The sequence below is a fragment of the Sceloporus occidentalis genome, unplaced genomic scaffold, assembly GCF_023333645.1.
Source record: "Sceloporus occidentalis isolate IW3139 unplaced genomic scaffold, rSceOcc1.0.p SCAF_69, whole genome shotgun sequence".
Lineage (NCBI taxonomy): Eukaryota > Metazoa > Chordata > Lepidosauria > Squamata > Phrynosomatidae > Sceloporus > Sceloporus occidentalis.
The window spans coordinates 5,044,866-5,064,472 of NW_028317049.1; the positions used below are offsets into that span (position 1 = coordinate 5,044,866).

Consider the following 19,607-nt stretch of genomic DNA (forward strand, 5'->3'; position numbering starts at 1 on the left):
CCACATCGCCTCCAGCCCCTTCATTCCTCCCAGTGGCGCTGGACCCATAGAGCCCCCAAAGGTGCAGCCGTATACATCTTTGAGCAGCACGCCACGCGCTGGAAAAGTGTAAGGCCTAATACCGATTAAGGAACCTGATCCCGCAAGGCTTGCGGAGAATCCTCAGCAGCACCCAGTTCGCACAAACAAAGCTCTCTTTCAAAAAATGCTTTTGGTCCTTTGAGCCTCGCTGTATGTTGAATTAAGCTCTTAATGCAAATAAACATATCCAGGGAGTATCCGTTTCTTATGTATTACAAGAACTGTTTATTCTCATGTTGGCCAGGCAGCGAAGTACAGCCATCCCTCCGCATCCACAGATTTTTTTAATACATGGATTCAAGCATCCGCAGTTTGAAAATATTTTTAAAATACATACAATTCCAAAAAACAAACCTGGATTTTGCCGTTTTATAGAAGGGAAACCATTTTACTGTGTCATTGCTTTTAATGGGACTTGAGCATCCATGGATTTTGGTACCCTAGAACCCAGCGGATACCAAGGGTCCACTGCACAACAACATCCGCAGTCCACAAAACAGCGTTGTGGTTGTTTCGTGCCTTCCAAGTCATTTCCGACTTATGGCAACCCTAAGGTGAACCTATCCTTGGCAAAATTTGGTCAAAGGAGCTTTGCCATTGCCTTCCCCTGAGGCTGAGAGAGTGTGACTTTATCCTAAAGTCACCTAGTTGGTTTCATGGCCGAGCCGGGATTCGAACCCTGGCCTCCAGAGTCGTAGCCCAATACTCTAAACTCCGCTGGCTTCCGTTCCTATTGGAGTTTAAATTTAAATCAAATTGGAGATAAACATTTCCTTAGCACCGTTCTTCTTGCATCCCCTTCTCTCCTTATTGACATGGCAGCAGGTTTTCTTTATGGTTCTGGGTTTGTGCCAGGCTTTTGGCAAGAACTCTCAGTGCGTTCCGGAATCCGGTTCAGGCACCAGATTATGTGAGAAGACGGCAGAATAAAATGGGGAGCGTGCCATTTTATTCGGCCGGATAATGTTAACAAGTGGGCTGCAGTGTCAACCCATGCCAGAGCGAAAAAGGATTTTTGGATCTCCCCTTTGTACCTTTTGATGGTGCCAGGGCCTGGGAGCTGATGCTTCTGAGTTCGAATCCTGTGCTAACCGGTCCCTCTGGTTGCGCATCCACCTGAAGCACCGTTTATATTCATTTTAAGGGAGCATCCGAGTCTTCTGGGAATATTCTTGTCATCTCAGACAAATACGCGTTAACTGTGTCCTTGTATCATCTGGCGTCGGGATGAATTTCAGGAACACGCTGCAATGCTCTCGCTTCGTGACTTGGCTCTCCGCCTGGTTTTAAGTTCTCAGACTCTTTTCTCCCATCGTGCCTCGGGTTGCCTTCGTTTTTCTCCCCCAGCCTTTTCTGCTGTTGGCATTGTCTGCAAAAGACTGTCTCTCGAAAGCTTATCAGACCGGGCTACAAGTCAGGAAGCCCTTGGTCCAAATCTTGCCAAGAACCCACTAGCCATCCTTAGACAAGCCTCTTTCTCTCAGCCCCAAGTTCCTTTTCGGCGATATAGAGGAATGATAATATCAACGCACAGCATTGTTTTAAGGGTTTGGATGCACTAGCCATCGTCACCTACTCCAGCCTGAATGACTGACTTGGCTTCAAAGTTATTCATGCATAGAATAGACCCGCTCAAATCGGTCGGACTGAACCTCTACTAGTCAGCCCTCGGTACCCACCGATTTCTTATCCACCGATTCAGTCATCCGCAGTTTGAAAATATAATATAATATAATATATATTCATTCCAAAAAGCGGACCTTGATTTTGCCATTTTATATAACAGATGCCATTTTATGTAAGGGACCGGTTGTTATATAAGGGACCAGTCTCTCCTGGCTGGCTTATCCAGATGGTTTTTAAATTGTGAATTTTAAACCATGAATTTAAAATGTGGATTGTTTTAACATGTGTATATTTTATTTGTCGTTTTAAATGGATGTGTATTTTAATCAATGCGTTTTAACTGATATGGTGTGTCTGTTCGTTGTTGTTGTTCCCTACCTCGATCCATAAGGAGAGGCGGTCAAGATATCATCCTCATCATCATCTAGAATGCGTCTATTTTTTAATTAAAAATTATATTAAAACAAATGCATTCATCAGGTATTTTACAATGGTGATTATATCCAATATAATTCCTATATCCAGCGATCCCACCCACAAGCCATGAACCAGGAATCAAATCCCAGCAGATATTAAAGACCCAATGTATTGATATTGAACTTCTATTGATTTTAGTGGGTCTAATCTTTATTATAAATCTAGATTCAGTGCCTTATGGGTTACGTTGCATTATATTAACTAACACACGACACGAACCCAACCCTCCCCAATACAGGGATGGTATTTAAGATACCAAAAAAACCCTTGAGAGATGTTCATCCTGGATCCTAGAAGGATGTAGTTAGTCACTAAGGACAGGTTTTTATTAGAGTGACTAACAAAACAGAGACATATTAAAATGCACCAGAGAGGCCGTTTCAGCTTCCACTTTGATTCAAAGCAGCTGAAGATGACGGAAGTCCCATGGCAGCATTTTAATATCTTTAATATCTGTTAATTCTGTGAGTCACAAATACAGACACACATGTGAACATATGAACATACCCATCTGTGTGGCACATTTATAGCGTCCCGATGCTGTACTCTGTGCATCTGTCTGTGTTTGTTAAGTGGGCTTTTGGCACGGAGGCCATTCCAGCAAAGGTCATGGCACAATGCTGGCCATTGCTTCCAGGGAGAGCGTAGGGTTGTCGGCGCACAACCCTCGCCTGGCTTTTCCCGCATCTGTTTTGTCACCGCTTACAAGTCAGCGTGATTGGACCTGGACTATGCAATAGGGAATAATTCTCAGCTTTTTAAAAACATGCCTTCCCACCCCGAAAAGTGAGCATTCTTGTCGAAGCAGCTGTCGCATGAGTTACTGGCCCTCTGTGCTTGAGCCAACAAAGTTCAAATGTGACTGAAAGTGATTCAGTCAGTCCCCAAATGCTGGAAAACAAGCGCAACGGAGAGGTTGTGCTTGTTAATCTTCCCAAAAGGTTTCAGTAGCCGTTCTGAAATCTCTTTTTACTCACCTTCCCAAAATCTATTTTGTTGTTGTTGTTGTTGTTGTTGCAGAGGATCCCAGAGGGGCTGACCCTGGATGCCTTACTGGAAATGAACGAGTCAAAAGTGAAAGACACCATGAAGAGATGTGGAGCCAGCACCGAGGAATGCTCCCGGCTCAACGGGGCCCTGGCTTGCTTGCGGAAAGTGACCCGGACAGGTAAGAGGTTTCCTATTCCTTCCCGGATAGAAATCAAAGATATAGCCGTGTTAGAGCCTGTACAGACAGGCCAAAATAAAGCTTCTTCGGGTCACTTTGGAAGTATGCTGTTTAAATGATGCATGTGTCCTAAGAGGCCAGAAGCATCCTGCACTGGAGCGCAGCTTTGGCGCAGCTTCTGGCCTCTTAAGATACATGTGTCATTTAAACAGCACACCTCCAAAGTGACCCGAAACAGCTTTATTTTGGCCTGTCTGTACGGGTCCTTAGTTTGTAGAATCAGTTATAGAGAGATCTTGAAGCACCTTTGAGACTCATTGAAAGAAAGATAGCAATTGAAAAGACAGAAATCAGATGGTGGGAGAGGCAGGGTGAGGAATGGGAACAGATAAGAGGAATAATTCCCTGACCTCAGTGGTCCTTTCAAGGTATTCAGAGCAAGGTATGATGTTATGGGGGGACCAGAGAATGACAAGAAGGATGGGAAGGGAGAACACAGAAAGATAAGGTGGGGGAAGCAGGAGGGAAAACATGCCAAATGATGAGTTCAGAGCTCTGGGAAAGAAAGAGCAAACTGGCCTCCTGCCCAGCGCCTGCTGAGTGATGGTGGGAGAGGAGAGAGACAGAGATGCAGAGGGAAAATGAAGAGTGGGTGGCGGAAAGAAAGAGAGACAGGCTGGAAAGGGAGAGATAAAAAAGGTGGCAGAAAATTAGAGAAGCGGAAGAAGAGGAAGGGAGGGAAGGAGGGAGAGGGGGAAGAGAGGAGGAGAAAGGCAGAGGGAAAGGTGGAGGGGAGGAAGAAAAGAGGTGGAAGATGGAGAAGAGGACTTGAGGGAGAGGAAAAGGAAATGGGAAAGAATGGCAGAGAGAGAAAAGATACCGATAATAAGGAAGGAGGGAGGGATAGAAAGAGGAAGGAAGGGAAACAGGTAGGAAGGAAGGAAGGAAGGAAGGAAGGAAGGAGCACAGAGGGAGGGAGGCAAGGAGGGACAGAGAAAGAGAGGAAGGAAGGAAGGAAGGGATACATGTAGGGCGAAAGATATAGCAATGAAAGAAAGGAGGGAGGGAGGGACTGAGAAAGAGGAAGGAAGGAAGGGGAAAGGGAGGGAGGGAGGGAAAGAGGGAAGAGAGATGGAGGAAGAAAGAGAAATGAATGAAAGTAGGGAGGATGGGTAAAGGGAGGGAGGGACAGAGAAAGAGAGGGAGGAAGGAAGGAAGGAAAGAAAGGATGGTGGGGTTGATAGGAAAAGACAGAGGAACAGATGTAGAGAAAAGGATTGTGGCAGAGAGAGAAAGGAGTGGGGCACAAAAAAGGGAGAGAGGGAGGAAGGGAAGGAGAAAAATAAAAAAGTGGTAGAAAAAAAGAAGTAGTAGAAAAAGACAGAAGTGTGGAAATGTAGGAAAAGGGGGAAAGCAGAAGGAATGTGAGTGAAAGAAAATGTGTAAACTGAGGAAAACAAATGCTGAGGAGCATGCACTGGAATCTACAAGGGAAAAAAAGAGGAGATAAGTTTCCAAGCTCTATGGTTGTTTCCGTGCCCTTCCTCAGGGCTATATCAAAACAAATATAAATCCAGAACAACAAGTTAAAAATCTAAATGGGTGACGCATAATACCTATGATAACTATAAACATCGTAATACGTTGTGTGTATATTGCTAAAAGCCTGTACAAACCAATATATAACACTAGTAGCAGGACTAAGATAATATTTTGCCTTCTGTATGTGTATGTATAGGCTTTTAGCAATACACACAATGTATTATGGAGTTTATAGTTATTATGTGTTGTCTTTTTTATTATATATATATATTCAGTTTTGTTACCAAAAATGAGTCTAAGGCCAGCTTACTATGATATTTAAAAAAAAAACAGGAATGGGCACAAAAAAGGTTTTACTCTCCAAATGCAATTAATTTAAATTAAATTAGAAGGGAACCTAACGAAGATATTTCTGCATTTATTCCTTCAATAAGTGAGGAAGACTGACCCATCGCTCTAATTCACAAACACTTTGAGCTTCAGCTTTTTAATACAATATAAGCAAGTAAAGAAGTACTGTGCAATCATTTTTGGATAGGACTAAACTTTGATTACCCCCGTCCCTGTTTTTGACCTGTTTTCTCTTTTCTTCTTCTGGTTGTCTTGATTCCTTGTCCTTGTTATTGCAAACCCACCCATTAAATTAATTTTGATTTGAAAACACAGTTGAACTTAAAGCGATCCGAAAGCACACCAATAAAGTACCCTTTCTCAGCAGCCAGCAATTGATTGAGCTCTAATTTGCACTCCAAAAATAATTTATATTAATAAATAAATAAATAAATATGGGCAAGTATTCCCCAGTGGTTCCCTATGAGCAAATATTCCCCAATGCTTTCTTATGGACCAATATTCTCCAATGTATTCCTATGGGCAAGTATTCTCAATGTTTCCCTATGGGCAAGCACTCCCCAATGTTTCTCTATGGGCAAATATTCCCCAATGTTTTCCAATGGGCAAGTATTCCCCAATGTTTCTCTATAGGCAAATATTCCCCAATGTTTCCCTATGGGCAAGTATTCCCCAATGTTTCCCTATGGGCAAGTATTCCCCAATGGTTCCCTATGGGCAAGTATTCCCCAATGTTTCCCTATGGGCAATTATTCCCCAATGTTTCCCTATGGGCAATTATTCCCCAATGTTTCCCTATGGGCAAGTATTCCCCAATGTTTCCCTATGGGCAAGTATTCCCCAATGTTTCCCTATGGGCAAGTATTCCCCAATGCTTCCCTATGGGCAAGTATTCCCCAATGCTTCCCTATGGGCTAGTATTCCCCAATGCTTCCCTATGGGCAAGTATTCCCCAATGCTTCCCTATGGGCTAGTATTCCCCAATGCTTCCCTATGGGCTAGTATTCCCCAATGCTTCCCTATGGGCAAGTATTCCCCAATGCTTCCCTATGGGCAAGTATTCCCCAATGCTTCCCTATGGGCAAGTATTCCCCAATGATTCCCTATGGGCTAGTATTCCCCAATGCTTCCCTATGGGCTAGTATTCCCCAATGCTTCCCTATGGGCTAGTATTCCCCAATGCTTCCCTATGGGCAAGTATTCCCCAATGCTTCCCTATGGGCAAGTATTCCCCAATGCTTCCCTATGGGCTAGTATTCCCCAATGCTTCCCTATGGGCTAGTATTCCTCAATGCTTCCCTATGGGCTAGTATTCCTCAATGCTTCCCTATGGGCTAGTATTCCCCAATGCTTCCCTATGGGCTAGTATTCCTCAATGCTTCCCTATTGGCAAGTATTCCCCAATGATTCCCTATGGGCAAGTGTTCCCCAATGCTTCCCTATGGGCAAGTGTTCCCCAATGCTTCCCTATGGGCTAGTATTCCCCAATGCTTCCCTATGGGCAAGTATTCCCCAATGCTTCCCTATGGGCAAGTATTCCCCAATGCTTCCCTATGGGCTAGTATTCCCCAATGCTTCCCTATGGGCTAGTATTCCTCAATGCTTCCCTATGGGCTAGTATTCCTCAATGCTTCCCTATGGGCTAGTATTCCCCAATGTTTCCCTATGGGCTAGTATTCCTCAATGCTTCCCTATGGGCAAGTGTTCCCCAATGCTTCCCTATGGGCTAGTATTCCCCAATGCTTCCCTATGGGCAAGTATTCCCCAATGCTTCCCTATGGGCTAGTATTCCCCAATGCTTCCCTATGGGCTAGTATTCCCCAATGCTTCCCTATGGGCTAGTATTCCCCAATGCTTCCCTATGGGCAAGTATTCCCCAATGGTTCCCTATGGGCAAGTATTCCCCAATGCTTCCCTATGGGCAAGTATTCCCCAATGATTCCCTATGGGCTAGCATTCCCCAATGCTTCCCTATGGGCAAGTATTCCCCAATGTTTCCCTATGGGCAAGTATTCCCCAATGTTTCCCTATGGGCAAGTATTCCCCAATGGTTCCCTATGGGCAATTATTCCCCAATGTTTCCCTATGGGCAAATATTCCCCAATGTTTCCCTATGGGCAAGTATTCCCCAATGTTTCTCTATGGGCAAATATTCCCCAATGTTTCCCTATGGGCAATTATTCCCCAATGTTTCTCTATAGGCAAATATTCCCCAGTGTTTTCCTATGGGCAATTATTCCTCAATGTTTCCCTATGGGCAAGTATTCCCCAATGGTTCCCTATGGGCAATTATTCCCCAATGTTTCTCTATAAGCAAATATTCCCCAGTGTTTCCCTATGGGCAAGTATTCCCCAATGCTTCCCTATGGGCAAGTATTCCCCAATGATTCCCTATGGGCTAGCATTCCCCAATGCTTCCCTATGGGCAAGTATTCCCCAATGATTCCCTATGGGCAAGTATTCCCCAATGTTTCCCTATGGGCAAGTATTCCCCAATGGTTCCCTATGGGCAATTATTCCCCAATGTTTCTCTATAGGCAAATATTCCCCAATGTTTCTCTATGGGAAAATATTCCCCAATGTTTTCCTATGGGCAAGTATTCCCCAATGTTTCCCTATGGGCAATTATTCCCCAATGTTTCTCTATAAGCAAATATTCCCCAGTGTTTTCCTATGGGCAATTATTCCCCAATGTTTCCCTATGGGCAAGTATTCCCCAATGTTTCCCTATGGGCAAGTATTCCCCAATGGTTCCCTATGGGCAATTATTCCCCAATGTTTCCCTATGGGCAAATATTCCCCAATGTTTCCCTATGGGCAAGTATTCCCCAATGTTTCTCTATGGGCAAATATTCCCCAATGTTTCCCTATGGGCAATTATTCCCCAATGTTTCTCTATAGGCAAATATTCCCCAGTGTTTTCCTATGGGCAAGTATTCCTCAATGTTTCCCTATGGGCAAGTATTCCCCAATGGTTCCCTATGGGCAATTATTCCCCAATGTTTCTCTATAAGCAAATATTCCCCAGTGTTTCCCTATGGGCAAGTATTCCCCAATGCTTCCCTATGGGCAAGTATTCCCCAATGATTCCCTATGGGCTAGCATTCCCCAATGCTTCCCTATGGGCAAGTATTCCCCAATGATTCCCTATGGGCAAGTATTCCCCAATGTTTCCCTATGGGCAAGTATTCCCCAATGGTTCCCTATGGGCAATTATTCCCCAATGTTTCTCTATAGGCAAATATTCCCCAATGTTTCTCTATGGGAAAATATTCCCCAATGTTTTCCTATGGGCAATTATTCCCCAATGTTTCTCTATAAGCAAATATTCCCCAGTGTTTTCCTATGGGCAATTATTCCCCAATGTTTCCCTATGGGCAAGTATTCTTGTTGTTGTTAAAGTGGTGCCAAACTGCGTTATCCCTCCAGTGTGGACCCGAACGACCGTTGCTTCATTTGTTGCTAACGCTGAACGATGTGCTTCAACCTCCCTGTGCAGGTGGAGAATATAAAGACGATTTGATGTGGAATTCGTCGGACATGCGTCGGGAAGCTAGCCTGATGCCCCCTTCTGAACTCTCCCCTTGCCCCACATCTCTCACATGGACGCATGGCAGTCTGCCACTGTTGAAGAGCAATGGCTCCCAGCCCTGCTCCAGCTCCATCTCTACTATCTCCTCTTCAGACAACGTCTCCTCGGGCCAAGGGACGCCGGCCTCCGCCGACAACCTCTTGGAGTCGTTTGCTTTCCCCACTCATTGCGGGAGACGAAACCTTAGGACTCCTCACAGCATCACCATCACGCCGCCCACAACGCCACAGCTCAAGAGGGGGAAGCCCCCGCGGACGCCTCCTCCGCCGAGCCGGAAGGTTTTCCAGCTGCTGCCCAATTTCCCAACCCTCACCAGGAGCAAGTCCCACGAATCCCAGCTTGGCAACAGGATAGACGAAGTTCCTCCTATGAAGTAAGTGTCCTCTCTCCCATCCCAACATCCCCTCTGCTACTGTGTTTGCAAACATATTAATGCACAATGTATATACTCATGTATAAGTCTAGAAATTTGGGTCAAAAAATTAACCCCAAAAACCTGAGTCGCCTTATCCACAGGTCAATGAAAGTACTGTATTTTAACTCTTATTTAAAAGAATGAACCATCCCCTGGTGCAAAGCAAAAGTATAATCTGTCCTGAAAGCACTGGACCCCTCTGGTCTCTCATCCATCCAGCCTTAAAAGTGAACACAAAGAGTTATGTCTGCTGGATTTTTGTAAGTTCTTCGACATTGTTTTGTTTTGCTTCATCCATTAGATCAGTGGTTCCCAACCTTTGGTTCTCCATATGTTTTGGATTTCATCTCCCATAATGCCTTACTACTGGCTAAACTGGCTGGGGCCTCTGGGAATTGAAGTCCAAAACACCTGGAGGACCAAAAGTTGGGAACCCCTGCTTTAGATCCTTTGCTGTATGCCCCTAAGTTTTACCCTCGACCTATCCACAGGTCATAGCAAAATCCATAATTCTGGCCCCAAAACTTGCCCTCGACTTATACATGAAGTCGACTTATAGTCGAGTATATACGGTATTGCTGTTGTTTTTTATACATATGCTGCCTTGTGTGGAATCAGTCCATTGACCCATTTGTCACAGTACATTTATTTTAAGCTGGTTTAAAGGGACGCAGTGGCTCTAGCGGTTAAGACGCTGACTCTTGATCGCAAGATGAAAAGGTTGGAGTTTCAAGGGCCAAGTGCCGCATGATGGGGTGAGCTCCTTTCACTAGTCCCAGCTTCTGCCAACCTAGCAGTCCGAAAGCATGCAGATGCAAGTAGATAGATAGGTACCACCTCTCTGTTTCTCATTGGGCCTGTACAGACAGGCCAAAATAAAGCTGCTTTGGGTCACTTTGGAGGTATGCTGTCCAAATGATGCATGTGTCCTAAGAGTCCGGAAGCCATGCTCCACTCCTTAGGACTGGAGCGTGGCTTTGGTGTGCTTTCGGACACTTAGGACACATGCATCATTTGGACAGCATACCTCCAAAGTGACCCAAAGCAGCTTTATTTTGGCCTGTCTGTATGGGGCCATTGCTAGTGAAAAGAAATACGTCTTGAGCCAGGTGGGCCAATGGTCTGAATCCAAACTTCTTACACAAGGCAGCTTCCTATGTTCGATGCCTTCATATATATATATATATAATCATGACCCACTGTTGTTATTTTTCTCTCTTTTTGTGTCTTCTAGATTTGGTAAGAGATACTTTATCTTGGCAGTCTTTACGTCCGCACTGGAGGGGGGTGAAAATATGCCACGTCTTGTAGATTTGAAGTATAATCTTGCGCACAAATCCCTGCTTGTCTTCATCAGAAGTTTGCTTCAGAACAGTAGGACCAACTCATTCCAAATGCAAACTGTTTTTTGTTATTATTATTATTATTATTATTATTAATTTTGGGGATGCAGAGAGAAATAGTCAGAAAAAGGTGGGCAATCTGGTTAGAAATTAAACTTTGGTTCACCTGTTAACCATAACTAGAGTGGAGTCACATCTTCAGTACTGCACCAAGTTGCTACTTGCATGGTTGCTTTTGAGGCTTCGTTCCTTTTGTAAAGTCCTACAGAAAGATTTGCCCGTCACCGAACATGTCTTCCAAACCAGTTCATTTGTGGGAAATGAGATCATTGCTCCACCATTCCCAGCCAGCGACTGACGGAGCTGGTTCTTGGCTTATTTAAGTCATTAAAAAGGCATATTGCTGGCTGGCCTTGCGGACTGGAAATATGGTGCCATCTAGAGTCAAGAGGAAGGAGAAGGCGCAGATGGTTTTGGAAGCATCTAGACCAGTGATCCCCAAACTTTGGTCCTTCAGGTGTTATGGACTTCAATTCCCAGAAGCCTCAAGCAGATGTGCCAACTGTCAGGAATTCTGGGAGCTGAAGTTCAAAACATCTGGAGGACCAAAGTTTGGGAACCACTGATCTAGACCATTTGGCAAATGAAAGATAATTTTTTAGAAGTGGTAGTAGCCCTCTTTTTGTAGGGTATCGATTTTGTAGGGTATGTGCTTTGGATACATAGCGGCCATCATGGTGTAGTGGTTTGGGTGTTGGATTACAAAACCAAGGTTTAAATCCTAGCTTGGCCATGAAACCCACTAGGTAGTCTTTGGCAAGTCACACTCTATCAACCTCAGAGGATGGCAATGGCAAACTCCCTCTGAAAGAAACTTGCTAAGAAAACCCCATGATAGAGTTGCCTTAGGGTCACCATAAGTCGGAAATGACTCAAAAGTCCAGAAGAACAACACATTGCGCTTAAAGTGTGAGGGCAGCTTTTCTGCCTGCTGAAGCATTAGGCAGTGTCTTGTATCCTCTTGGAAGTGGCTTAGGATAATATCTGGAGTATCTGCAGAATCATTAGGGCTGCGCTGCAGAAATGATGCAGTTTGACACTGCTATAATTGCCATGGCTCAATGCTATGGGATTCTGGGAACTGTAGTTTTGTGGGACATGTAGCCTTCTCTGTCGGAGAGGTTTGGTACCCCAATGTCTCCAAAGGCAGTCTTGAATATGTACCCTACAGAGGACCCTAGAGTCACTTGTATGGTTGCAGCTGAGAATAATGTCTTATTTTTGTGTCTGGCCCACTTTGAGCGGATGAAGGGTGTGGGATTTCAAAACCCATGCACCCCAGTTGTTGTTACGAGTGAACCTCATAACCTGTTTTCCCAATGGGTCTTGTGTTAATCCCGTTGGCTGTCTCATTTGTTGGTGCAATTCAGATTTAAATTAATATACTGTTTTTTGACATCTTGATATCTCAGATCTCCCCCAGGGATCTCCCCAGACGGTACGAAGAGATATTGGTCTGTCTGTAACACACAGGTAAGTATTCCAGGATATTTTTCAGGCAGTTCCCATGGGATTTTGGGAAGGAACCAGTTTGAGATTTTGGGCAACTGAACAGTCATGGGGTGCCTGCGGTTTGCTTGCTGCAGAAAGGAGATCCTATTACAATACTGAGAGAGAGCTCCAGGAGAGGAATGGGAATCTTCTCTGAAGATGCCAGCCACAGATGCTGGTGAAATGTCAGGAATGAACTCTTCTAGAACATGGCCATATAGCCTGAAAACCCCACAAAAAACTAATTTAAGGGCTGCTTACCACTCAAGATTCAGTGCTGTATTTTGCAGTTTTAGTGTGGTTGCAGCCACCTTAAGGCACAACCCCAGGTAGACAAGTCCTTCTAGTACTTCTGGCCAAAATCTATTGTCTCCTTATTTCCGTCTGTCCTTCCTTAATGGAAGCAGATGGGAGGGCTGAAAATGGAAGACATGAATGAGGCAGGGTGGATGAAGAATAAAAGTGTAAAGCCAGATTATGTGCTGGTTTTCACATTCCCTGGCTCCCTGTCTTGAGGGGAATATGTATCCCCGAAGCCTTTGTAGGATTACGGAAAAATCTGCGATGCTCACACACTTTGCATAGGAAGATAGTTGTGCCAGAAGCAGCTTTGCAAGTTCAGGCTTACATATTGCATTTGCCATCGGCGGATGCCAGTTGAGCAATGCCATCTTGGTTGGTAGGTTTGGCCCTGATCCTTTTCATAGAATCATAGAGTTGGAAGAGACCACAAGGGCCATCTGGTCCAACCTCTTTCTGCCATGCAGGAAATCCCAATCAAAACATCCTCGACAGATGGCCATCCATCCTCTGTCTAAAGACCTCCAAGGAGGGAGATTCCAGCACTCTCCAAGGAAGGAGTATGCTCCCCTGGCGAACAGTTATTACTGACAAGAAGTTCCTCCTAATGTTGAGGTGGGATCTCTTTTCCTGGAGCTTGCATCCATTGTTCAGGATCCTGTTCTCTGGAGCAGCAGAAAACAAGCTTGCTCCCTCCTCAATATGACATCCCTTCAAATATTTAAACAGGGCTATCATATCACCTCTTAAGCTTCTCTTCTCCAAGCTAAACATACCCAGCGCCTTAAGTCGTTCGTCATAGGGCTTCATGATTTTCATCAATTCACTATTTTAGTCACCCTCCTTTGGACATGCTGTTGCATCCTCAAACCAGCTTACATGACCATCTCTCCTGGGATAACCTTCCTCAAATGTGTTCCTGCTTGCATTCTTCTTTGCTCTAATATAAAAGAAAGTGCCATGGTAGTTTTAGGCAGTGTATAAAAAAAGCATTTCCATTAATGAAAAGCAGTTGTACCGAAGTGTATGTTTAATATGTTTAATAATAATAATAAAGTATGTCCTAAAGCAATGATTCCCAAACTTTGGTTCTCCAGGTGTTTTGGACTTCAACTCCCAGAATCCCCAGCCAGCTTGGCCAACAGACAGGAATTCTAGGAGCTGAAGTCCAAACCAAAGTTTGGGAATCACTGCCTTAAAGGCACCACCAGATGCTGCTTGATTTTGGAAGCTAAGCATGGGTCAACCCTGGTTAGTACTTGGATGGAAGACTGCCAGTGAATACCAGGTGCTATAGGCCATATTTCAGACAAACAAAATTGGCAAAACCATCTCTGCATATTCCTTGCCTAAGAAAATCCTATGAAATTCAAGGGATCGCTATAAGTCAACAACTTGAAGATGCAAAGACACAAACACACACGTTTTAAACACTCGCAGACCAATGGTTTCAGTGAGAAATTACTCCCCAGCAAATGTTTGCAGTTTGAATGCTGTATTCAAAGTTTGACTTGGAAAAATATTTTTATTAGGATACTTTCAAATATATTGTACCCATTAACAACAAGTTTCCTTAAGTTATATAGATTTTAAGGGGGGAGAATACTCAGAATTGAATGGTACATAATCCTATGTAAGTGTGGATGCAGCTTCAGGCATTGAAAGCTCCATATGTGTGTATATCTGGATTCTTAGATATCCAGGATACAAAAGTTATTTATGACACAAACGATGGTGGTATTACCTCCGAGGAATATAGACAAAAAGGCATTGAAGCCTGTCTTACCTTTCGGGGTTGAAATGCAGGCATACTGTGTATCGCTCTTTTCCAATAATACCTTTTCTTCCATCCTTTTTCCAAAATCTCATCCAGATTCTCTACAAAGTCGTGGCTGTCTCAGGTGTGCCAGGTGTGTCAGAAAAGCATGATGTTCGGAGTGAAGTGTAAACACTGCAGGTAAGAACACGGAGGGCTAAAAGGATAGGTATAACATAATTCAGCCATCCTACCCCAAGAAAACAATTCATTTCTCCAATAAATATTGCAAAAATGCTGGTCGCAACACATCAGGAAATAAGGTAATCTTAGGCCCCATACAGACAGGCCAAAATAAAGCTGCTTTGGTTCTCTTTGGGGGTATGCTGTTTAAATGCTGCATGCGTCCTAAGAGTCCAGAAGCCACGCCAAAGCCATGCTCCAGTCCTAAGGATTGGAGCGCAGCTTTGGCACAGCGTCCGGACTCTTAGGACACATGCATCATTTAAGTAGCATGCCTCCAAAGTGACCCGAAGCAGCTTTATTTTGGCAGTCTTAGACCTGTTACAGACTGCCAAAATAAAGCTGCTTCAGGTCTCTCTGGAGGTATGTTATTTAAATGATGCATGGATCCTAAGAGTCCGGAGGTCGCGCCAAAGCCACACTCCATTCCTAAGCACTGGAGTGCAGCTTTGCTGCAGCTTCTGGATTCTTAGGGTGCATGCATCATTTAAACAGCATACCTCCAAAGAGACCCCAAGCAGCTTTATTTTGGCAGTCTGTATGGGGCCTTAGTCTCCATCAACAATATACTGGAAAGAGTGAGAACTTAAAGGCAGGGGACTTAACTGAGGATCTATGGGGTGCGGATCTCTATTCGACAGACCCTACATAGGATATAGGGTCTACGGGGTTCAAATCTCTGCCCAGCCATGGACTCATTCTCTCTCAACCCAGCCTTCCTCACAGGGTTGTTTTGAGGATAAAATGACGGGAAGTAGAAGGTAATTAAGAATGGATCATTAATGTGACTTATTACATATTGCAGTGGCCCCCAAACTGTGCTCTTTAAGGGCATTTTGGACTTCAGCTCCCAGAATCCCAGGCTGTTGGCTTCTGGGAGCTGAAGTCTAAAATCTCTTAAAGGGAAAACTGTTTGGGGATCACTGACATGCGTGGAATACTATGGATAAGATATTTGTACATATTATCTTAAGTATGTTTTATTATTATTATTAATAATAAAATATTATTTAGAAGAAGAAGTGTGTACGCTGTTTTGTGGTACTTGGAGAAGGGAGCCAGGATAGAAATTAAATAGTTCTTTCTTATTTAGTTTAGGTTGAGCATCTAACAACTGCACCACAGCGTTTGATGGTCGCCAGTTTTAGGATAGTGATCATATTTATATCTGTGTATGCATTTTGGTATTTTGTATTTATTATTGGTATGGTCAGCCGACTAATTAATAAGCCGTATTGTTGTTGTTGTTGTTGTTTGAGGGTCTTCTCTTGGGAAATCCTCAGAAGTCATACCAAGGTCTGTCCATCATACGGTTTGCTGCTATCTAACATGTCTTTCCTTTTTTTTGCAGATTAAAGTGTCATAACAAATGTACAAAAGAAGCCCCACCTTGTAGAATATCTTTCTTACCAAGTAAGTGTCTCTTCCCCAAACTCCTAGTCATTTTGCTAGTTCCTAGTCAAATGACATGAAATGCAGATAAATGTCTCTTTCCTTCTCTTTCCTTCCACCTGCGTCCAGTAGTACCCCGATTAAGGCGGACAGAGTCTGTCCCTTCCGACATCAATAATCCTGTGGATCGACCTTCGGAACCCCAGTTCGGGACTCTTCCGAAAGCGTTAACTAGAAAGGTATGTGCTTGCCAGAGGCTTCAGAAGAATCTCATTTAAAAATCCTGAAACGGTGCCCAAAGATGCCCTGCTCCTCGGCAAGCGGACTTGCTGGGTTCTATGTTACATAATCAGGTTCTAGATAAAATGGATTTGTTCAACCTGCCTATGTGTTAAGGTCACTGGAGGGAATTCCTTCAGTGTAGTCCATGCATGAGGTAACATATTGATCATATATAAAAGTGAAGGACTTCCTAATCAAAGAATCATAGAGTTGGAAGAGACCCCAAGGGCCATCCAGTCCAACCTCATTCTGCCATGCAGGAACTCTCAATCAAAGCATCCCCAACAGATGGCCATCCAGCCTCTGTTTAAAGACTTCCGAAGATGGAGACTCCGCCAGTCTCCAAAATAGTGTATTTCACCGTTGAACAGCTCTTACTGTCAGGAAGTTCTTCCTAATATTGAGCTGGAATCTCTTTTCCTGCAGCTTGCATCCATTGTGTCCTGTTTTCTGGAGCAGCAGAAAACAAGCTTGCTCCCTCCTCAATATGACATCCTTTCAAATGCATAAACAGCTCTGTCATATCACTTCTTAACCTTCTTCTAATGGGTATATCCTAGCACCAAAACCCATTTAATCACAATGACCCAATACAGACGGGCATGAAAGCGCCATGCTGGCACCGTACTAGGGTTAGGGACCACGCGGCAACTGCATGGTCCCTAACCCTAGTATGGCGCGGCACCATTGTTACATAGGTGCACTTGTTACGCCGCCCCTGCGGTTCAAAAAGAACAGTTTGGTGGCTGCGGCTTCCCTCTGGAGGAAATTAGGCTGCCAGCGGGCCACCCTTTTCGTGTGGTCTGTTCCGCGCCAATGCTATGTACAGTCAGTGAGTTGGCCAGAAAGACAAAGATGCCCTTATAAGAACTTCTCCACATGGATTGAAAGAAACATAGAATCATAGAGCCAGGAGAGACTTCATTCTGCCATGCAGGAAGACACAGTCAAAGCACTCCCAACAGCTGGCCATCCAACCTGTTTAAAAACCTCCAAGGAAGGAGACTCCATAACTCTCCAAGCAGTGTATTCTGAAAGCAGAGCAGTTGTTCCAGAGCCATGGAGCATCTTTCCCACAGTGCCGAAGGTAAAGTTCTGGGGCAATGATCAGTCCAAAGTGATAGACAAAGCTTACAAACAACATTTTCCAGCTCAGACAGTTCTCATTGCCCAGAGACCTTCATCCTCACGATTTTGGCTTCCTTTTAATAACTTCCAGGACCACCCACCAGCGATGAACCACCTGGACTCCAGCAGCAACCCGTCTTCCACCACCTCCTCCACGCCTTCTTCCCCAGCTCCCTTTCAGTCTTCCAACCCTCCCAGTGCAACGCCGCCCCCAAACCAGTCTCCTATGGGACAGCGGGACAGCCGCTTCAACTTCCCAGGTAAGTCTGGTCTTGTTTTGGAGGACAGAAGCTCGACGTAAGGTTTCAGTGGGTCAAGACGGGTTCTTCATTGGGTTCCCAAGCAAAAAGCCCAACACAAACAGGAAAAGAAACACCACCAATGACCGCTCTCTGTTTAAATTCACAAGGTGGGTTTTGCACCGCCTGGTAGACCTATAATTTCAGGATCGGGATCTCTTTTGGAACCTCTATCACCATTTTTAGATTCTCTTTTTGGCTCCTTTAGTAGTAAAAGCACCATCATATACCCAAGATACAGGTCATTTCATTTATAATATAGAGAACAGAGTGGTAGATTCTGCAGGTTGTTTAATTACACCAAAAACTACGGATGCCGGCCACGAAAGCCTTCGACTTTACATATAGCTGTGTTAGTCTGTAGAATTGGAGATGTAGAGAGGTCTTGTAGCACCTTTGAGACACATGGAAAGAAAGAAGTTGACAGCATGAGTTTTCATAGACTAAAGTTTACTTCCTATTTCCATATGCATCTAGTCTCAAGCAATTTGGATAAAGGAGACTCAACCTCTATGAGACATTTTGGGGAAATGTCCGGATGAAAACAATAAAACGTTAACTCCTGCATTTACTTTGATTCTGGGAATGATCCATCTGAATCGCACAGCTTGCAAAGCACCTAGTTGCTAAAACGACACAGCATTTGGGGTTTGCTTTGGTTCGGTTAAGGTTTTTTGTCACACCTTACAAGACTTTGCAGGTTAGAGTCTGCTTTATCAGGTCTGTGACAAATTTCCGGTCCAAAAAAGGTTTCTGCCATAATAAATGTGTTAACGCCAGAATTCAAGGAGACTATGCTTTGGTTGGGATGCTGTTGTTTTGTTCAGAACCAGTAATTCAGAATGAAATCCCATTTCATTGCAAGTACGTTTATGCACAGCGTAAGTCAAACAACTGTTTGTTTTGGGATCTTGTCGTCTTGAATGCCGCACATGGCTTAAAAGTTCAGGAAACACATTTCATGTTGCCTTTTTGTTTGGAGAAGGATTTGAAGGAGGGGATAGCACTTGATAGATTTTGGCTAGACAGTATTGGATGGCAGAGGGAGGTATCAATGCCAGGCCAGAAAAATGGCAGTTCTGGTATAACCACCGTCAAAAGCTTAACCGTTCTTCTTCCGCCTCTTCTAAATACGAAGGGAAATAATGCATCCTCCAGCCCAGCTGCAGCCTTTTCAATGTTGCATGCGCTCAAACGCACCTGTGTTTTCGGATTGCCTGTTCACAGTTTTACTAATGATGAATGGGGATTAATTTGCTGGATGTATTGATATGGGGGCAGTTGCTGACACCATAATCTTCTCACATGCTAATCTCTTGTGGTCTTTTTTTATTTTGTATTCGCTGTCCTTTCCCCTTTCTTTCTTTTCCTTTCCCTTTCCCTTTCTTCCTTAAAAAAAGCCGCCTACTACATTCAGCATAGACAACAGTTTATCTTCCCAGGTGAGTTCTTCTTAACCGGCAGGTGCCATTTCTACTGTAACACCTATTTCCCAATCCTCCGAAATCCCCCCATTAAAGATTAATTTTTTCGCCTGCATGTTGCGTTGGAATTATGCTCCTGCTTGCATGAATAATGTCTTTTCCTCGCTGTATGAATGTTGTATGGGCTCCTGTTATTTTGTGGTGTGGGAGGTTTTACAAGGTTCTTAAGTGTGCAGAGAGATCTTGCAGCACCTTTGAGACTCGCTGAAAGAAAGAAGTTGGCAGCATGAGCTTTCCTAGACTTAAATGTACTTCCTCAGGTGCATATCTCATGCTCAGATAGATGCGTCAACTTCTTTCTTTCAGTTAGACTCAAAGGTGCTTATTAGGATCAGTCTGTAGAGAGATCTTTTTGCACTTTTGAGACTCGCTGGAAGAAAGAAGTTGGCAGCATGAGCTTTCGTAGACTTAAATGTACTTCCTCAGGTGCATATCTCATGCTCAGATAGATGCGTCAACTTCTTTCTTTCAGTTAGACTCAAAGGTGCTTATTAGGATCAGTCTGTAGAGAGATCTTTTTGCACTTTTGAGACTCGCTGGAAGAAAGAAGTTGGCAGCATGAGCTTTCGTAGACTTA

General features: G+C 44.1%; 1 protein-coding gene across 1 annotated transcript in view; it reads left to right on the forward strand.

The window, feature by feature from the left end:
* LOC149286432 (kinase suppressor of Ras 1-like) overlaps positions 1-19,607 on the forward strand; it is a 98,366-nt gene that overhangs the window by 59,534 nt on the left and 19,225 nt on the right. Inside the window, exons 3-11 of the mRNA XM_089494141.1 lie at positions 3,205-3,352; positions 8,745-9,210; positions 10,487-10,491; positions 12,068-12,128; positions 14,320-14,403; positions 15,797-15,858; positions 15,970-16,076; positions 17,339-17,507; positions 18,947-18,988. Of these exons, the coding sequence (XP_089350267.1) occupies positions 3,205-3,352; positions 8,745-9,210; positions 10,487-10,491; positions 12,068-12,128; positions 14,320-14,403; positions 15,797-15,858; positions 15,970-16,076; positions 17,339-17,507; positions 18,947-18,988 (1,144 nt within the window). The remainder of the gene's footprint in view (positions 1-3,204; positions 3,353-8,744; positions 9,211-10,486; positions 10,492-12,067; positions 12,129-14,319; positions 14,404-15,796; positions 15,859-15,969; positions 16,077-17,338; positions 17,508-18,946; positions 18,989-19,607) is intronic.